This window comes from Dermacentor albipictus, chromosome 1 (genome assembly GCF_038994185.2).
Source record: "Dermacentor albipictus isolate Rhodes 1998 colony chromosome 1, USDA_Dalb.pri_finalv2, whole genome shotgun sequence".
NCBI lineage: Eukaryota > Metazoa > Arthropoda > Arachnida > Ixodida > Ixodidae > Dermacentor > Dermacentor albipictus.
The window spans coordinates 120,718,357-120,739,598 of NC_091821.1; the positions used below are offsets into that span (position 1 = coordinate 120,718,357).

The window sequence follows — 21,242 nt, forward strand, 5'->3', positions numbered from 1 at the left end:
GTTGTTTGCCATCGCTTGGATATATTCAATTTCTTTTTTTTTAATTCTACCCAACTACACATTTAGTCCTAATGATTTATAAAGTGCTCATACATTATTAGATGAAAAGAGTCAATTAGAAAATTGTAGAGCAACATAAAAAGCTCCCGATACAGCTTTCTGTTGCTCAGTACGTACTCAATAAAAGTGTTTTTTCGAATGCGAAAGTGGCCCGCGAATACACGCAAAGTGGCATAGTGCGCGCATTTTCGGACTTCTTGCACGCTCGGAAAAACACCTTTATGTAGCACGTATTGAGCAACAGAAAGCTGTATCGCGAGTTCTCCATGTCCATCTACAATTTTCTCATTGACACTTTTCATCTAACTATAATATTTGAGAACTTGAATAATTAATTAAGACTAATTGCCTAATTAGGCGGAACGAAAAACATAATTTGAGTATCTCAAAGTGACGGCAAACAACATTACTTTGATTCCATCGAGCTACGCGGCATTCCGGCATTCGTATATTTTTAAACTCTGGCCAACGTTATAGCTGGGACACCCTGCATGTTGTATGAAGTAAAATAAATAATAGGTAGATCATAGCATACAGTATAACTACGCATAAGAGCCCTACATAAATATAGCTTCATGTCGCGTTGTTCCTCATTGTAATGTATTAGAGGTCAAGGAACGTTGAAAGGTATTTCCAAGATAACAATGAGCGAGCTATTTCAAATGGCAGATCCTCATTGTGACTCGACGCCGACGTGACGTATGCATGCAAAGCTTTTTATTGCGGATGACACGCATGACGTGGCTCTTTCAACTTGTTACAGGATTTTCGCCGTGAACTTCAAGGCTGCAGTGAACATCTCGCAGGTAAGTTGTGAGTCACACTGACGCTCCCGCCGAGGGAATAACTCTTTGTCTATATACAGGGTGTTTCACGTAACTTGAACGAAGAATTTTAAATAAGTGTTTAACCGCAGCTGAGTGAGACCAACCAGATATGGTTTGCCGTCATGTGGAACTCTTTAGAGGATTTTTTATATTGCGCTTAATTGGTTAATAAACGAAGATCAATTAGGCAAAATCTTTAATATTTTCTTTGGGACCAAGTGCTTTTCATCGCGTTGCAGAAGGAGTTCAAGAACGACCGATCATATTTATTGCGGCAACGTACGTGCTGCATTGCGATAATTTTTTCTTCTTGCATCTAAAGAGAGCCCGCGAAATATGAAATAAAACCACGGGACTGCGCTCGCGCGCTATCGTATTGCGGCGGCGGCTGCTGCCGCCGCCACTAGCACCGCTACCGCCGCCCCGTCTTCGTCGTCATCGTCGTCGTCGTTGTTGCTTTTCGAGGTTGAATTTAATATTCGCGGTGCGTTCGTGTCATTCCTCATATTGCTGATATACAATGAGTAATGAGGACGGAAATGTTGCTTGCACAGGTAGTTTATGTGCTTAGGAGGACAGAAGATTCGCCAAGAGTAAGCAAATACATAATCATCAAAAATGTTTAACTTTTTAAAGTTAAGCTTTGCTTGATTATTTCCACACTTTGCGGGTGCTGGTTGCTGCTGTCTTACTGATACCACAACTTGGGCCACTGGGAATGTGTCGCTATAGGTATCAGGCGCAATACACAACTTGTGCAACTCGGCATGTGGCACTGGGTCTGTGAAAATGCTTGGCCATTGCAGCAGAATGGCTACGTGCTACTCGCTAAGTGCTGAAACAGACAAACAGAACAAGAGCCACATTGAAGAACTCAGCTGCAGAGAAGTGAACAAGTCGGTATCAAGAGCAGCCGAGTGTGCAGAAAGAAGATAAGTATAGACAAGAACCACAGCGTCGTCTATCAAGCGAGCTACGTTGAGCTACGTAGAAGTGAAAAAGAAGGAGAAGTGAATAGAATAAATTTCAGTAAACATCAAGAAAAGTTTCACTTATCACCGATTCTACGCCTATCTGTGGGATCCACCGACTTTTGTAATTATTTCTTTTTCGCGAATTCGGTGTATGTTTATATTATGAACTTGATGACAATCGTAATCGAAGTGAACTTCATTTTGTCTTATTCTTCTACAGAGCGCCTAAGTTCCGGAATATTCACCGTCAAATTTGACACTCAGTACGCTAATGTCGCATTCACAGGCTGGAGCCCCGACAAAAAGACGAGCCCCCAATGTGACGTAACTCATTCTGTATAGCACATCAGCCTAGAAGCCAGGAAGAGCATAAAACAGTGGTGCTCCTGCTCTCGGCTGCCGAAAACAAGACTGCCTTTACCCTTTCCTTCACAATCGGCTAAGAGTCATTTGCGGGTTTCGTCTTTTGTGTCGATATTCCCGCCTCTGAATGCGAAGCTAGCGCACAGAACGTTAAATTTGATAATCATCTCGGAGCACAAGCGCTTTAGAAGTGTCATACAAAATCAAGTTGGTTTCGAATGGGATTGCCTTCTAGTTTCTAATATAAACACATACCGTAATCATCAAATGTAGAAAGGTAGTTCACACATCTTTGTTATTTATGCATCTGCTCACTCTTCTCCGCGAAACTTGTGTCCGCCTCAGCGCGTAAACCATCTGCATAGCATAACGATTATATTAAAACTGCTTACACATTACCTATGAACGCACTTTGTAAGTAAATGGTCTGCTTGCGCGATTCATTAAAACACTTAAGTGCTACTATTAAAGACCTTAAAGATTTTAACGATTATAAAGGCTCGTCCCGTGGTCTATATACAGGGTGTCCCAGCTAACTTTAGCCGGAGTTTAAATATATGCAAATGCCACGTGACTGGACAGGACAAAGGCAATGTTGTTTTCCGTCGCTTGGAGATACTCATATTATTTTTTCATACCGCCTAATTACATAATTAGTCCTCATAAATAATTAACTTCTCAAATATTATAAGCAGATGAAAAGTGCAAATGAGAAAATTGTGGAGCGACATGAAAAATTCCCGATACAGCTTTCTGCTGCTCAATACGGGCGACATAAAAGCGTTTTTCCGAGAGTGGTATAACCCCGCGAATGCAAGCAAAATGCCTCGAGCGGCCAGTCACGCGGCAATTTTGCGTTTAATTTTGCTGGCTTCGTTCCACACGGAAAAACACTTTTATGTAGCCCGTATTGAGCAACAGAAAGCTGTATCGGGAGTTATTCATGTCGCTCTACAATTTTCTCATTGACACTTTTCATCTAATAATAATACTTGAGAAGTTGATGAATTAATTAAGAATAAATATCTAATTAGGCGGAATTAAAAAAAATAATCTGAGTCTCCAAGAGACGGCCAACAACATTACCTTTGTTCTGTCCAGCTACGTGGCATTCGCATATTTTTAAACTCTGGCTAAAATTAGCTGGGGCACCCTTTAAATAAAGTGTCCCATGTAAAGATAGCCAAGTTGTTCAACGAAAAAAAAAGTTAAAGAAACAGACTTAAAAATACGAATTTATGGCCTCTGGTATTCGGTCGTCGAACGTGTGACAACCGAACACGGTATGTATTAAAATTGTATCTTGAACCCTCTGTTTCTTTTTAATCGTTTTTTTTTTTTGAACAACTTGGCTAAATTTAGCTGGAACACACGGTATGTGATTTCAAAGTACTATTAACCATTCCTATAGTATCTTATCTTGCCGCGGTGTATCAGCAGTTAATGAAACAAAGCATGCGCATTATCTTTCATCCGCCGGCTTCCGTGGTAGTAAAGGAACAACTACGTGGCCACGTGTGTGGCGCTCCAGAAAAATGTGCAGAGCGCTTTGCGGCTGCAGTAATGGCCCGTCAAGCCCTGTGATTTCCGTCGTCTGCTTGCTCCGGATGCGGTGTCCTTGTGCAGCGATAACGCAGTCTCTCGCTGAGAGAGGCCGAACTTCCCTTGCGTAGCGCGGCGCGCTTCGACGTGGCGCGACGCTGCTCCTCGACAGCCTGGTGTATTATCGCTTCACGATGGGCGCACTGCATCCGCGGAAAGCGGAGGACGCACAGGGGTTGGTGTACATTGCTGGAACGGCTGAACCATTTCCACGTGTCTGGTGAGGGCGACACCCGTTAGCGCGACCAAACCTCGGCACAGAGAGTTCCAGCCACGGCTCGCGCGTTGCAACACATACTGAACGCGACCCTACGTTACCTTCGACGTGGTATTGCATCAGTATAGCTCACTGCTCCCATGGACAGCTCTTGAATAACAATATTTTAGGTACCAACGACAGAGACGAATGTACTGTGCGTAGATATGCGTGCGATCCATGAAGTCCCGCGGCGTGCCTGGTGCCGTGGTGAACGTCTCGAGCCAGTCCGGCATCGCGGCGCTACACGAGCACGCCGTGTACTGCGGCAGTAAGGCTGCCCTCGACATGCTCACCAGAGTCATGGCGCTCGAGCTGGGCCCGTACAATGTACGTAACACTTCCACCCTTGCATTTCATCAGCTTGTGTTGAGACTCTGATTGATCATGTTGGTAGTTTTTCTGTCGTGGTGACTGAACCCGTGCTGAGATCGCAGATCGGCTGGCACGAAAATACCTAATGAGTGATACGTACTCTATTTAGTAGCAGCACTTTAACGGATCGCCTCACAATTTTATCAATAATAATGAAATCCCTTTCGTGATAAACAGGTTGCGCATAGACCGTCAACAACCACGAAATGGAAAGCAGATAAAATACCATCCTACACAGAATCATCGCTGCACTACTCGCAGTGGCTGCTGATACAACGCTTTATTTATCTAAAAAGGTAAAGCTTAGAATGGAGACAGATGGCAACAATAGGTGCAAAAACAGCCCCGCCCCCTTCCCACTACCATTTACACTAATGTCGCAAAAGTATATGGGACTGATTCCCTTGAGGGGGGGAGGTTCGCACCAGTTTTCACATCATGTGCAGTGGACACGAAAGGACGCCAGTTTATCATTACTATTGCAACCTGGTGACCAGCCAGGCTAGAATCTGTCGCGTCTTCGGAATGTAGAAAGAGATGAGAAGAGAGGAAAATACAGAGCCGTTAGCCCGTATAAATAACAGCTGGCTAGCCAGTGCTGGGATAACAGGACAAAAAGTAATAGAGATGATAGAAGGAGAGAATAAATAAACTACAAAAAAAAACTGCGCACATAGATGCGACACATAAGGCGACGAATGTTGCAGCCTATCATGGCTTTGGAGTGTAGCCTCCACCACAGCCATGTGAGCTTCCAAGTGGCACTACGCTGCGCGTTTTCCGCTCTGAGAAGTGTGTGCCGCAAAGATTTCGTGGTTTAATGAATGTGTGAACGGAGCGAAAGAAAAAACAGAAAGGCAAGAGTACAAGGCACATAGCTGTAAAATACACACATGGACGTGATTCATCGGAGCTAAGAACGAACTAGCCCAAACTAAGGTTCTATCTTTCCTGGTTAACTTTGCTGACAGCTGGAATTATTCACCTGCGATAATGGCTGACAGCTTCTCCGGGTGTTTCCATGCCACTGATTAACGCGATTGTACTCGCAGAGGATCACATGTTCAAGAACAGCAGGTGGCCGTGCACGTTAGATTGCAGGACGTATAAACCTTCGTTGAAATTCAGCACACAGTTTCGCCGTTACTATCAATATGATTAATGTTCACTGAAGTTTTGTTGAGATAGCAGTTATATGGACACTTCAGGCGCGTTTGTACCACCGCCGTCGCCGTGGTGTTCCGTATAAAGTTGAAGGGCGATAACATCATCGTTGCGCGCCGCATGCTGCCTGTGCGAGTGAAAGCGTGTGTCTGTAAGCAAACGACGGCTACTCAATCTCGAGCGTGCAAGGGAAGAAGCGCACCGTCTTGCGTCACCCGCAAGGCACCGGGAGAAGGGGAGGGAAGGGGGGGGGGGCGCATTCTTCTTTGGCGGCAGCTTTGTATGGCGCAGCTGCACAGGCGCTATCTTCAAAGCGATCTGCGATGGGGACAGAGTGCGCCGAGTGCTGATAGCTTCGTGTGTGATGTTTTCGTCGCTTAGTTCGCGTTGAAGCGACAGGCAACACGAAAATTAATTAGCTCGCTTCTGCTGCCGCGCTTCCTCACTCCAGTGCTTTGACAGCGAGTTTCTGCAGTCATCGAGTGAGATGAGTTCATGTTATCTTGTTCGTGCGTGACATCATGCTTGTTAATTTAATTAGTAAGCGAATGTTTGCAAACCTATACGACGGATAAAATTATTATCTTCACTTCGTATAGCTGTCTACTAATTTGCTATCGCAATTATAAAATAAATAAATAAAAACAGTCGGCTTCGCCTTTCGGGCGAAACCGACTTTTTGAAGAAGAGCGTTCTAAACAAGACTGGACACTTCAACCATCGTGGTCTCTCTAAAATATTTCATTTTGAACAGAACCTGAAAAACAACTAATGTTATGAGAAGTTGTGACCCTTGGAATCTTTCTGCATGCTTTTTTTAAGTAACGTGTCCTAGAACTATGACAAGATGCATAAATGGAAAAAAATAAAAATACCCTATTTTATATGATGGTTAAGCCTTAGTCTTATAACAAAGAAACTTTATATGCAGTATTTTATTCATTATCTAGCCGTGGCATACTCATTCCTATTCTCACCGTGATATAAGAAAAAAGGAATCTAGAGGTGTGGGTGACTTACAAGCGCCACAATCAAACCTAAAGTAAGAATTGTTAATTCTAACCCCTCTATTACCATACGCTTTCCTAGCTCCTACATTCATCTTAACACTTTCGTGACTGCGGGAAAATCGGTAGTTTTAGGGTAGTCAGGTAATTATTTTTTTTCCTGCCAGAGGAAATGATTCATGTTGAAGTGTATAATATCAAATTGTAGAAGAAGAAATTATCTTTCCAACGGTATTAATTTCAAACAACATTTGTATTAATAATAGTACGAAAAAATTAAGCAAAACGAAAAAATTGCAACAAAAATGAGAAAGATCGATAAAAACATCAATGCTGCTTTGCACAAAAAAAATATTTAAAAAAATTGAAATATACATTCTCAACAAAAGGGCCATATGAAATCAGCCTGCAAATATTAGCTCTGTATCTACAAAAGTTCTTCAGGTACACAAGAAAACATTAGACCTACTGTCGTCTATCGTGCCACCGTGCGAAGCAGTTTCTGGATGAAGTGAAACAGAGGTTAGCTGCACGTTTCGCAGATTTGTTTTCTGCGCAACTTGTCTTTCTTCATAGCACAGTTTACACTTTCTATATCTTTTCATTTTTTTGTATTTTATGCTGTTGAACCTAAGGTGCGCTCCGAGAGGGAACAACAGGCGCAACTGGGGGGTCCGCAAAATGTGGCTCATCATATCCCAGCAGCTGGTCGATTAGTTCTAACCTGAAGGCACACTGGTTGAAGTGCGAACTTCGCGATAATTCTGGGACTTCTGGATGCTGCTGATGATGCTCGTCAAACACCATAAAGCTATTTACTACAGCTATATCGATACAGTGGAAAAACAGTGTCTTCCACCAACGCACGGACTTCATAAGAATGTTGTAGGATCCGATGAGCTGGTCAGATTTATCCCCTCCAAGCATGCCCACGTTGTATTTCTTGATCAGCACCGGCTTCTTCACGGACACTTCTGTCCTCATATTCCCAACTTTCTTTCTTCGCTTTGTAAGGACGAGTTTATTCGCTGTCTGCGCGGTAGACATATTCACAACCCGCCTGTTTTTCCATTGCAAGTACAAAACATCCTGCTCCCGCAGCCATCGAACTCTGCCTTCTCTTTTCGCTTTTCGCCTTCTTTTCCCACTGTGTGCCTTTGAGTTCACTTACAAAGCCACGCCGATCTTTCCACATTATCCCACATGGAAGTGTCTTGCGCTCCAGTAAATGAACAAACAAAGATGTGGAAGTGTAGGAATTGGCCAAAGAAATGATGCAACCCTGATCAAGATAATTTTTGCACAGCCGCGTCACAACATCGAATGCCAAACCTTGCACGCTAGGCTCTTCGCGCTTTCCCGTGTAGACGCTGAACTGAACAGTGTACCCCTTTTCTGAATCTGCCAAAACCCATAATTTGTAACACTTTATCCCTCATGCAATGGCGAATTGAGACCGACCTTTTGATTTCACCATTTTCTCCCCGACGGAGAGGTTCCGACGCGGTTGAAAAAATAACGTGGAAGAATCGTTGATGTGCTGAAGCAGAGAGGATATGCGGTGAAGCTTGCCATGGGATGCGACGGTCGTCTTCTCTGGATCAGACACCCTCAGGAAGGCAAGCAACGCCTTGAACCATTCCCTTGGCATCACTGTAGGCAGAAGAAGCCCGGAGAATAATCTGCATGTGCTCCAATAACAATGCAAGCATGGGACTTGCACGATTCCCATGTATACGAGAAGTCCGACGAACTTGAGCATCTCCTCTTGAGTGACTTCCTTCCGAGATCTATCTCTCGCTGTACGTGGGCTTCTCGAAAATATGCATCCACGCATACTTATTTGTGTTGTTGCATATATCCCTGATGATTTCGGCGGCGAAAAACAACAAGAAATTGACGGCTCTTACGGACCGCCGCGCAGCACTCCGGAGCGCGATTCCAAGGTCCACTCCCGGCGGTCTTCATATACAAAACTCCACTCTCTGCGTGGCCGCCGGCAAGTGGTCCTGTCTGAATGACATTGAGACCCTGCAGATAGGAACTGTGACCCTTAGAACACGGCGGAAATCCTTACGATGCGATAACATGGTCCGAGAAGAAAGCAAAACTCACCGGCGGATACTTGTCGATGTTCCACGGCAGTTTGCTGCATTGTCGTCGTCCGTACTGAAGTCCGACGAATCGAAATCGTCTTCCGAGTTTGTGGTGCTGTTATCATCCACAAATTCGAGCCCAGGTGCGTCGGAATCCGTCGAAACTCACCGTTTCCATGGAGCGGATGCGCACGACGTAAATGCCATCTCGAAAACAACGAGCGCTCGTCACCCCGACCATGCAGGCGCTTTAAAAATCCCTACACGGTGGAAAAGAGAAACACAAATCTGAACCTGATAAAATAGTCTCTCTTTAACCTGTTCGATGGCGCTAGCTGTCCTAAGCGCTCGGAGAGGCACCAAAATTCGAACTTGTACCATCGAGAACATACTGTCGACGGGAATAGGTGCGGTCACGAAAGTGTTAAAAGACGCAACATTAGCCGCCTCTAAGTCATTTCTTTACTCAAGCAAAATGAGCCATGTTCAAGAGTCATGGGAGCACGTTTTCTGGTTTCTGCTGTCAACGCAGATTCGTGTGAATTCGGTGAACCCGACCGTGACCAACACAGCCATGGGCGTGGCCGTTTGGAAGCAATACCCGGAGAAGGCGGCTGCCATGAAAGCCAAGATCCCAATCGGCCGCTTTGCAGGTACTGTACTCCCGCCAGATGCATTGCAGCATGGTGCCGTGAGGAAGCGATTTCTTCTTCAGCGCTTGCCTCTTCCCTGTGCCGCTATTTGCTCCGGAAGCATGCTAACACATGCACCGCACGTACGAATAGCTACAGGGGCGGTATAGAGACGTCAGGAAGAAGGAGAAATGATCAGTACCGAGCCAAACTAAGCGTATTCTTGAACATCCCGAACATCCGCGCCTCACTTTTCTGTCAGCTCCTATACACATTCTCGTGATCTCAGCGATCGCGAGTAAGAGAAGGAAAGTGTGATGTGTGAACAGCGGATCCTAGAAAACATACAAGGTGTTCACGGAATGTCTTCCGAACTCTCTTTTTTTACAAACAAGGATGATGTGATAACTAAGAGGGGATGATGACCAAATATACCAAAATTTGTACTTTAGCTCCTAAATATCCAGGCTTCTTCGACACGTTTTTCCACCATGTTGCAAGCATGTATGCGTGCTGAGTCATATAAAAATGGTGCCAATCTTTGTGGCTTTAGAAATGTGTTTCATTAATTTAATGTTTTCGTTAGTTCAGTACACGGTGCGAACAGCTGCAACGGCTTTGGCAGAAAACATTTGTTTCCATCTTTATTGCCATCGGTTATCACTAGTTATCACCACTCCTTAAAAAAACGCTTCCTTGCATGAGTTGATTTATAATAAGGTTATAGTGAAAAAAAGACTTGGACAAAAATCACAGTGCCGAGGAAAACCGCTATCCTGTTCGTCTGTCCAGGGCACTGTGGCCGTGTTTTTGCGCTATGATGTCTACATCACCATTTCGCTTGTGCGCTTCGTAACTGTTCGCTTTTCTGAAAGCTTCCAAGTGTTTTGTTTTACGAGTGCAATGAGATAACCTATATGCACTTGAGCTCCGCAGAAAGTGTATCGATGGGCGGACTCAGAACACAAACGTGTCTTCGAACAGACTCACTTGGTGTACTTGCCGAAGTAGTCACATTTGTTTAACCATCCATGGTGAAAACTGCTGTAGATGGCGCCAGTAGTTATCATAATCATGGGAATAGTTCTGAAAAGAAAGTCTTCGAGGCCCTCGGTGTCACACCAGGAGTGTGTCTTGATACCATGCTGAACTGGACGGAATCACCAAGGCGAACTTCTGGCTCTTCATTGAAAGTATAGCAACATGAAAAAGTAAAAGACAACTGGAAATAACTCTTTCCAGATACAATTGGGAAAATAATGGTGGATATTACAGTGCAGAAGCATTCTGTACTAACTTTTGTGGAACGAAAATTTTGAATCGTCTTACCTTTGTAAGAACAACAACCTGTCAATAGTGACAGCGAACATATCATTGCTGAAGGCGGCTGACCAACCATAAAAAATTCTTACTAAAAAATGTTTTGTGCAAATGGCCCCAGTTTCACTACAACCGCTAAAGCTTCGAAAAAGATATTTCTGTGAGTCTGTGAACTTTCTGTGAATCTCTTTGAGAGTTAGTGAGGCAAAAAGAAAACACCGTTACTAGAGAAATTTTGTGTTTATTAATAAATTTGTCTTAGAACACTGGTCACTGATCATACTGCTAGTCTCAAATGTGAGGCTAGCAGTATGTTCAAATAAATAAAAATAAATAAAACAATTTCACCCTCGTGCTTACGACCTTTTTTTGCGATGGAATGATTACAGGCAGAATTCTTGTTTTGGTTCGCAAGAACACCTGGTGCATATGAAGCGGCGCCGTGTCTCATTCCTTCTATTATCTGGTGTCCAAGCTTTACTTGCGCTGAGAACGCCCGTGTACAATGTATCGCGAGCCCGTTAGAGAACTCCAGGTAGTCAAAAATTAACCAGTAGTATGTCCCCTACCCTACGGCACGCTTCATAATTATACATTGTTTTGGCACGTAACACTCCACATAAGGTTGTTAGCTTTCGCGCTGTAAGTTTAAACATGTCCAATCAACTAAACCAAAACTGCACCCTGCTTATATAAAACAGGTAGAATCAGTTTCAGCTGCATACCTAAAAAGTTTATCCGAAATATTTTTAATCACAGCAAAAAAGAAGCTTTATAACTGATATCCTAATATTTCAATTAGATAGCATTTCTGTTTATTATTCAACGCATTATTAGATTATAGCCATTAAACGCTGAATCTGATCACGCTTGCATAAAATTCAGCGCAGTTAGAGATAACCGTAATTCAACACGTTAGTCGACTGCTCATCTCCCCTTCAGAAATTAGGATCAACTGTGTTACTCTTTCGATTGAAAAATTAATAATACTGATTTTCATAATTGCTAGTCTCATTATTTCCTCGAGTAATTTGCAAAGGTGTACATCTGTTTTAAATGTAATTCCAAGAAAGACGCTTAATTACCGCGTCTTCCCTATATTTAGGGAATTTCGAACGCATCTTCTGAAACACTCTGTATAAGAACTAGGGCAACCATTTTTTTTACCTGCATGAACAACAGTGACATATAAAAGTGCGTGTCTGTTCCATTTTCAGAGACGAAGGAAATATCAGATGTGGTGCTCTTTCTTCTCAGCGATATGGCATCTATGGTAACGGGGGTCGTTCTACCTATCGACGGTGGCTACACAGCTGTCTAAAAATGCATATTGTATTAGCGAGTGTGCGTGCAGATTATCGCATGTGAGAAATAAAGCTCTCTAGATTGCAAATGTGTTTTGCTATCATGCCAATAAAAGCAGTATAGCTTGTTTGTAGCAACCTACTGGTTATTATTTCTTATGAAACTCATGTCATGTTAAAATAGGTGCCCCCTATGTAACAAGTTGCGAAAAGGCTGAACTTGACAGGGCAGGGACCAGCCCAGCTCTAAACATTTGTGAGGGATTGTTGCACGTTAGGTGCAGCGGTGGCGTAGAGGTAGAACACCCACCTCGCGTGCAAGAGGTCCGTGGTTCGAATCCCGGTGCCGGCAATTTTCCACCGGATTAAAAAAAAAATCCGCGTGTTGATAAAATTTCACAAACAGGCCTGGAGTGTGGCCTGATCCCGGTGACCAGAGCCGGTAACGCACTCCCTCACCAGAGCAGGATTGGCCACCCTGGTGCAGTACTTGGCCACAACCTCCTATATGAACACAACATTCAAACCCCGGCCCTCAGTCCCCAGCAGCTGCGCAGCAACTGACCACGGCGGCGGTCAGACCTGCGGCGCAGCAGAGGGTGCTAAGAATCACTGGCTCCGGACAGGCCGCCATTGGAATATGAACCTGGCAACGTTTAACGCCAGAACGTTATCTAGTGAAGCGAGTCTAGCAGTGCTATTGGAGGAATTAGAGGGCAGTAAATGGGATATAATAGGGCTCAGTGAAGTTAGGAGGCCGAAAGAAGCACATACAGTGCTAAAAAGCGGGCACGTCCTGTGCTACCGGGGCTTAGCGGAGAGAAGAGAACTAGGAGACGGATTCCTGATTAACAAGAATATAGCTGGTAACATACAGGAATTCTATAGCATTAACGAGAGGGTGGCAGGTCTTGTTGTGAAACTTCATAAGAGGTACAAAATGAAGATTGTACAGGTCTACGCCCCTACATCCAGTCATGATGACCAGGAAGTCGAAAGCTTCTATGAAGACGTGGAATCGGCGATGGGTAGAGTGAAAACCAAATACGCTATACTAATGGGCGACTTTAATGCCAAGGTAGGCAAGAAGCAGGCTGGAGACAAAGCAGTGGGGGAATATGGCATAGGCACTAGGAATAGCAGGGGAGAGTTATTAGTAGAGTTTGCGGAACAGAACAATATGAGGATAATGAATACCTTCTTCCGCAAGCGGGATAGCCGAAAGTGGACGTGGAGGAGCTCGAACGGCGAGACTAGAAATGAAATAGACTTCATACTCTGCGCTAACCCTGGCATCATACAAGATGTGGACGTGCTCGGCAAGGTGAGCTGCAGTGACCACAGGATGGTAAGAACTCGAATTAGCCTAGACCTGAGAAGGGAACGAAAGAAACTGGTACATAAGAAGCCGATCAATGAGTTAGCGGCAAGAGGGAAAATAGAGGAATTCCAGATCAAGCTACAGAACAGGTACTCGGCTTTAACTCAGGAAGACGACCTTAGTGTTGAAGCAATGAACGACCATCTTGTGGGCATCATTAAAGAGTGTGCAGTGGAAGTCGGTGGCAACTCCGTTAGGCAGGATACCAGTAAACTATCACAGGAGACGAAAGATCTGATCAAGAAACGTCAATGTATGAAAGCCTCTAACCCTACAGCTAGAATAGAACTGGCAGAACTTTCGAAGTTAATCAACAAGCGTAAGACAGCTGACATCAGGAAGTATAATATGGATAGAATTGAACATGCTCTCATTAACGGAGGAAGCCTAAAAACAGTGATGAAGAAACTAGGAATTGGCAAGAATCAGATGTATGCGTTAAGAGACAAAGCCGGCAATATCATAACTAATATGAATGAAATAGTTCAAGTGGCTGAGGAGTTCTATAGAGATTTATACAGTACCAGTGGCACCCACGACGATAATGGAAGAGAAAATAGTCTAGAGGAATTCGAAATTCCAAAGGTAACGCCGGAAGAAGTAAAGAAAGCCTTAGGAGATATGCAAAGGGGGAAGGCAGCTGGGGAGGATCAGGTAACAGCAGATTTGTTGAAGGATGGTGGGCAGATTGTTCTAGAGAAACTGGCCACGCTGTATACGCAATGCCTCATGACCTCGAGCGTACCGGAATCTTGGAAGAACGCTAACATAATCCTAATCCATAAGAAAGGGGACGCCAAAGACTTGAAAAATTATAGACCGATCAGCTTACTGTCCGTTGCCTACAAACTATTCACTAAGGTTATCGCAAATAGAATCAGGAACACCTTAGACTTCCGTCAAGCAAAGGACCAGGCAGGATTCCGTAAAGGCTACTCAACAACAGATCATATTCACACTATCAATCAGGTGATAGAGAAATGTGCGGAATATAACCAACCCTTATATATAGCTTTCATTGATTACGAGAAAGCGTTTGATTCTGTCGAAACCTCAGCAGTCATGGAGGCATTACGGAATCAGGGTGTAGACGAGCGGTATGTGAAAATACTGAAAGATATCTATAGCGGCTCCACAGCCACCGTAGTCCTCCATAAAGAAAGCAACAAAATCCCAATAAAGAAAGGCGTCAGACAGGGAGATACGATCTCTCCAATGCTATTCACAGCGTGTTTACAGGAGGTATTCAGAGACCTGGATTGGGAAGAATTGGGGATAAAAGTTAATGGAGAATACCTTAGTAACTTGCGATTCGCTGATGATATTGCCTTGCTTAGTAACTCAGGAGACCAATTGCAATGCATGCTCACTGACCTGGAGAGGCAAAGCAGAAGAGTGGGTTTAAAAATTAATCTGCAGAAAACTAAAGTAATGTTTAACAGTCTCGGAAGAGAACAACAATTTACAATAGGCAGCGAGGCACTGGAAGTAGTAAGGGAATACATCTACTTAGGGCAGGTAGTGACGGCAGATCCGGATCATGAGACAGAAATAACGAGAAGAATAAGAATGGGCTGGGGTGCGTTTGGCAGGCATTCTCAGATCATGAACAGCAGGTTGCCATTATCCCTCAAGAGGAAAGTGTATAATAGCTGCGTCTTACCAGTACTCACCTACGGGGCAGAAACCTGGAGGCTTACGAAAAGGGTTCTACTCAAATTGAGGACGCAACGAGCTATGGAAAGAAGAATGATAGGTGTAACGTTAAGGGATAAGAAAAGAGCAGAGTGGGTGAGGGAACAAACGCGAGTTAATGACATCTTAGTTGAAATCAAGAAAAAGAAATGGGCATGGGCAGGACATGTAATGAGCAGGGAGGATAACCGATGGTCATTAAGGGTTACGGACTGGATCCCAAGGGAAGGCAAGCGTAGCAGGGGGTGGCAGAAAGTTAGGTGGGCGGATGAGATTAAGAAGTTTGCAGGGACAGCATGGCCACAATTAGTACATGACCGGGGTTGTTGGAGAAGTATGGGAGAGGCCTCTGCCCTGCAGTGAACGTAACCAGGCTGATGATGATGATGATGTTGCACGTTAAGGGTCGAAGGGTATGCAACTTAATCGCACCACCTTTACGAGCTGTTAATCCCTGCGCAGCTGCAGCAGTTAACACCTCGAAAACTAGGCTTGCTGTGTTCATCCTTCTGTCCGTCCAGCCTTTCAGTCACGCCAACGTCGTCACCAGGACCCTTCCTAATCTTCACCATCTCGATGGGCCAAAGAAAAATAAACCTCGCCCACCTAGGCCACCGGGGATCGAACTCAATGCATGCTGTGCAGCCAGGCGCGTTAAATATTGAGTGATCGCGCAACAATCGTGCTTTAGAAATAGTGTTTTCAATCAATTTAGGGTAATCAAAAACGCAAACTTTGAGTTCCTTCTTGCTCCTTTTGCTTTGGTCTGTGCTCTCTTTGTCTTCTTCTGTAAACTCGGCGCATACCGTTCCCTAACTTTGGGTCCCCTTAAAGGTATGATAAAATAGATGCTGAAAATTGTTGTGGAAGATGGGCAAGGCCTATGCGTTCAGCATCCATGCAAGAAATCTTCATTGCTTCGTCTGGTTTAGTGATATTTGTCGTGTGAATTAGGTGTCCGCCGAACGGTGATCTGAAATAACGCTGCATAAATTGTGATAAAAAAAGGAAATGTACGGAGATTACCAAGGTAAGTAATCTGTACAAAGCTCTGCGGTGGTGGGAAAATACAGGGGTGAAAAGATAAAGAAATAAGGAAACAAGAGAGTTACACCGGGCGCGTGGTCATAACTCTCCACGTAAGCGTGTCCTATTCAAGAAAGAGAGCATGGCTCATAAAGCCTGCTGTGCAGATGTCTGTCAGGGCCAGAAGCCTATAACTCCTGATTCAGAAAGCTGACATCTTTTGTTCGCAGAACAGCGGGGCAGTCGCAGATGCATACTTTATGAGCAACATTGCCTCGCATGCATGCCGATGCGAAACGATGTCGATGCATTCGTGAACGCCACGTCGATCCACAGACAATACTGGACTGTTTACTGCCATTGTAGCTACACTCAAGGAAGTCGAAGCTACAGAGATGGGTCGAGGGAACCAAGAGGCAAAGTTTAGAATTAATTTGAGCTCCACTGTGTTGCAATAATCTTACGAGTCATCACAAAGTCATTCATACGCAACAACGGTTCGCAAAACGGGTGGCGGCCAATTGTAACTTCGAACAATATTGCAGAAAAAATGGCAGCCAATGACGAAAAAATGTCACACGCGATAAGGTTGACAAGTACTTCCACTGAGTCTTCCATGAGAAATCGGAAGCACTTGTCTAATAATAACTCTACATTGATTATCAAAACAGCTGTGTATTACTTGCCAAAATACTATTCTCAAATGCGTCTTCACTTGAGCTGAACATATCCCGCCGCCAGTGCCGCGTCACCTGTACGAAGCACTGACAAAATTTTCTATGAAAAAATTACATTTTTGCTATGCTCATTTTAGACCTACATGCGCAAAATAATCATCGGCGATCAGTTATTTATGCAGTATTTATGGACAAAATAACAATAAAGAGCAAAATATTACAGAGAACCTTACAAGCAGAGACATTAAATTTCGCTAGCGGACACGATGTTAGCCGTCGATTAAATATTTGAAGTCTGTGGTTTTTCATAGTAAAACCACGATCTGATTAAGAGGTACATGTGTTAACAGTCATGTGTGAATCACGACCACGCTAACAAACGCCAACGCTGTAAAGCAATTTTTTTGCGTGCATGGGCCGGGACCGAACCTCATGCACTCGGGCCTAAACTGGGCTCGGGCTAGTAGTCGTGGGTCCTGGCCGAGCCTGGACGCGTTCACCGAATAGCCTTGGTCGGGCCTTCCAACACACGTGGGCGCTCTGCATAGATTCGCGGCATCCTGTGCTAAGCTCAGGGGAGAAGTTGGAAAACTGGCTTTTAATTACCTTGGTAAACAAAATAAAAAAGAATTTTAATTCTTTTGATTTGTTTTCTTCCTGTAAAAAGCTTTCTTATCCCTTTCGTTTCTTTGCTACTACAAAAAGAAGCTTCGTTCTCGTGAAAGCAAAAATTGTGAGACAAACACTCTTGATACGTCAGATGGATACCTCTTTTTGTGATTGCGCTATTTCTTGGCTTTCGTTGCAATTATTTTATTGCAATTGCGTCATTTCACCACTTCTTATTATTGCACAGAATTAACGCTCTATGGTACCTTGCGTCCCGTAGCTCGCAGGACCGTTCATTAAAGTTATTCCATCCATCCAACGATTGCTTTATTATCACCGCAGTACGCATAGACAACTCTCGCTTTAAAAATATTCGCAATGTTTTTTGTGAACCTTAAGGTATGAGGACACCTTAAAATACGAATTTTCACCAAAAATAACATTTCTTACTTTTATGTTTGATGCAACTCCACACACTACTATACATATTGCAAAACAATTCATATTTTTATGTTGTACCGTTCAAAGGTTACAAGGTAACCTGTAGTGTACACTATGCTTGGTGATATCGAAACTTATAGTCTTTATCCTTCTTTTTCTTGAAATGTAGATGTGTTCAGCTTCTGCTGCGCCATCACTGATAAAATTTGCCAAATGGAGATTTTCTCTTGAAACGTTGTACGTTGGTTTAATGAACTAGGATTATCAAATCGTGCTCACAAGACTTTATGGCCCGTTATCTCTGATCATAGGCTTTCAGAAAGTCCGTTTTTCTGTATGTTTTTAGTTTTCGATCGATAATTCGCCAAGCATGTATCACATTGTTGTTATTCTCGTTTATTGTACAGCTCATAGACACTCTGCATAAATACCCAAACACAATAGCATACAGCATTCGGTTTCAAATGTAGAAGTGCTGGCGTAAGGGGCAAATTTGGCAGTTTAAAAAAATTATTATAAAATTACGAAATATTTTTTTTTCATAGCTTTATCCAAACAAATAGCGTTAACACGGTCTTACCAACAAGGGAACGGAGTCCCATAATGCTTTTTTTTTCCTACAGAGTTTCGTCATACCTTAAATTTATGCCTAAGAATTGTTTCGTCGTAGGCTCAGAAGTGTTGATATGGCAGTGTATTTCCAACTTTCACTTTTTTCATGCCCAAATCAGAATATGCGCGTTTGAAATACAGCTGCTTTTGCATCTAACAAATTTCAAGCTTTTTCTTGCTGTAAGAACTATTTACAATAGTCATTTTATTGAGCTCGTGCCACCGCCATTGTGCGGTCACGGTATCGACGCGCCTCCATAGTGCAGGCACGAAGGGTTGAGTTTAGCTGCAGGAACGTCGAAACAAAGTCAGCCCCACGCAGGATATGAGACTACGCTAGCTCATTCTCCACCGGGTTCCACACTGTGATACAACATGAATCAACCTCGCGTTCCACTTCATCGGCAATGCCGTTGCCAGGCAGCGTTCTGGCTTCTACAGCTGCGGCGAGGGTTGCCTACTGAGTTGTACGCCTACCACACATGGTGCATACATGTACACTGGTCTGGGTGGGAAGAGTCGCAGGCGCCAAGCTAAATTTGGCCCTGTCAAGCAGCGAAAGCTTTTCCCAGTTTTCCGTCTGTCTCGTGCCCCGTCGAGGTGCGACGCCAGTAACGCCGTTGGTAACGTTCCTCGCGCTACGGCGTAGTGACGTGGCAGAGAACTGTTCCTGTTGCACGGCACCAGCAGTCTCGCGTGCTCGTAGCGCCATGCACGCCTCCACGTATTACTAGAACAGCATGCGAGGAGGTAGAGCGCAATGTTAAACCTCCCTATGGCTGTCAATGCTTCGCCTTCTATAGCGAAGTTGTCACGTATTTTACTAGTGCGTTTAATTAATGGTGTTCGCAACATAAAGCGTACACAAGAGTTCTATAGACTTATGTACAATAAAATGCCTTGCCAGAAACGTTTAACCCAGGTTTTGCTTCTGACGGTCTTTTCAGGTTAACTGTACACATGCCTTGTAGAAAAAGTTCTTCGCAATGTTTTAGTGTCACTTTATGTAGTTTTAGTGCATACCTTAATATACACCGCCGAGGCAATGACAGTTTTAAGGCATGTATAGAGTTAGTTTTTCCCGCACGCCCGAGCTTTAAGCCACGGACTGGGGTTGGGCACGGTCCAAAAAGTTCGGCCTGTGCAGCGCTCTAAGACGAATACTAGCGGTGACCGAGCCACCCGAGTTTCATTGTCTTGGTGCCGTTATCTCACGCATGGCCTTGTAGAAACTGTGGAAACACGTGGCTAGAAAGTCAACTATAGACATGCAACTGTCTGAGAAACGTACAAGCTCCTAACGAAGTCTTCTCTTTTTTGTTATTCTTATTCGTAAATCGCGCGAGAATCTATGAGAGAATTCAGCGATTCATGAGCTTCATCACAAAGTAGCATTCGCGAGGGAAAACAAGTCGATACTGTGTTCAAAGCACTGACATTCTGCGCAATGGATACAGAAGGGTGCAGGTTTGAAACCAACCAGCAGCATACAATTAATTCATTTGTAACATGCGCATTATATTTGCGACCGGACATGGCCGTAACCAGACGCTTGTTTGGGTTCGGAGCGGAAAAAGGAGAATATTCGTCGACGAATGTCTCAACCATCATGGATCACGGTTTTAAAATCTCGTGAGTTGCTTTAGAGTCTACAGCGTCTTCCCACAATGTATATTTCCATTGCAGCCTGGGGCGTAATATCACTAATTAAATAAGTTAATTGCCTTTTTTAGTCAATGAGCGAAGGCACTGTGGCGGCTACTTGCCATCTATAAGGTCCGCCGCACTGATTGGCAAAATCCCCGTTGCTCTCTCTCTCTCTCTCTCTCTCTCTCTCTATATATATATATATATATATATATATATATATATATATATATATATATATATATATATATATATATATATATATATATATAGGTCTTCAAAGGTCAGCACGGAGGACCCGACGTAACATATGCAGGAAAGAGATGCCGCACTTTTTGGAAGACTTATTTACTAAACGTTTTCGGCTGGTGGACCAGCCGGAAACGTTTAGTAAATAAGTCTTCCAAAATGTTCGTCTTCTTTTTCCTGCATATATATATATATATATATATATATATATATATATATATATATATATATATATATATATATATATATATATATATATATATATATATATATATATACATATAGTGACGAACTCTTCAATGGGCCAAACTCATTTAGAAAAATAAGAACCACAACTTCACGGTGGTCTTCGGTTTATTGGCCCAACAGTTTAGGTCAGCTGCTCAGTCACTTAACAGGCAGCTCAGCCAGGTCCCTGGTTGCTGCTTACCACGCCACCGTCTCGTAACGCTTTCTCCAGAAATTTTCGTAAGTGAATTCGCACATACGTACAATCAAATTGTACTCTGACCAGATATTGAAAAAAATACATTATTTAATCATCAACCTCGACTCGATCAACCAAGGCTTGACTAATAATTTTTGGCCGGTTAAGCCAACCGTCAGCGTACGAAATTGTCTGTACTCTGCGACACCGTATTCGCGAACACCGCCGACATGAGCGCGCATCAACACAGACAGCGAACTGGCCCTGAACGAATTCTTGCACAAACATGCTGAGATGACGCATCGCCGGCGTCGGGCTGCAGTGCTGCACCGTGCGACAAGGGACACGTGCAGGCGCATTCCGGAAGGCCGGCGCGGCATCGGGACTGCAGCGCGCACGCTCAGGTGTTTTCGAGCGCAGCTGCGGTAGTTGTGCGCCACTTGGACGCTGTACGCGGCGCGAGATGTTCGCTTGCGCGCACGTACCGCTGAGTCGCCT

General features: G+C 43.9%; 1 protein-coding gene across 3 annotated transcripts in view; it reads left to right on the forward strand.

The window, feature by feature from the left end:
* Window positions 1-12,069, forward strand: part of LOC135904848 (L-xylulose reductase-like) — a 28,223-nt gene extending 16,154 nt beyond the window's left edge. For all 3 annotated transcript variants that reach the window (XM_065435833.2, XM_065435835.1, XM_065435834.1), the window contains 4 exons: window positions 824-866; window positions 4,248-4,412; window positions 9,257-9,377; window positions 11,894-12,069. In XM_065435833.2, coding sequence (XP_065291905.1) covers window positions 824-866; window positions 4,248-4,412; window positions 9,257-9,377; window positions 11,894-11,997 — 433 coding nt within the window. In that variant the 3' untranslated portion in view covers window positions 11,998-12,069. The remainder of the gene's footprint in view (window positions 1-823; window positions 867-4,247; window positions 4,413-9,256; window positions 9,378-11,893) is intronic.
* Window positions 12,070-21,242: the final 9,173 nt, after the last annotated feature.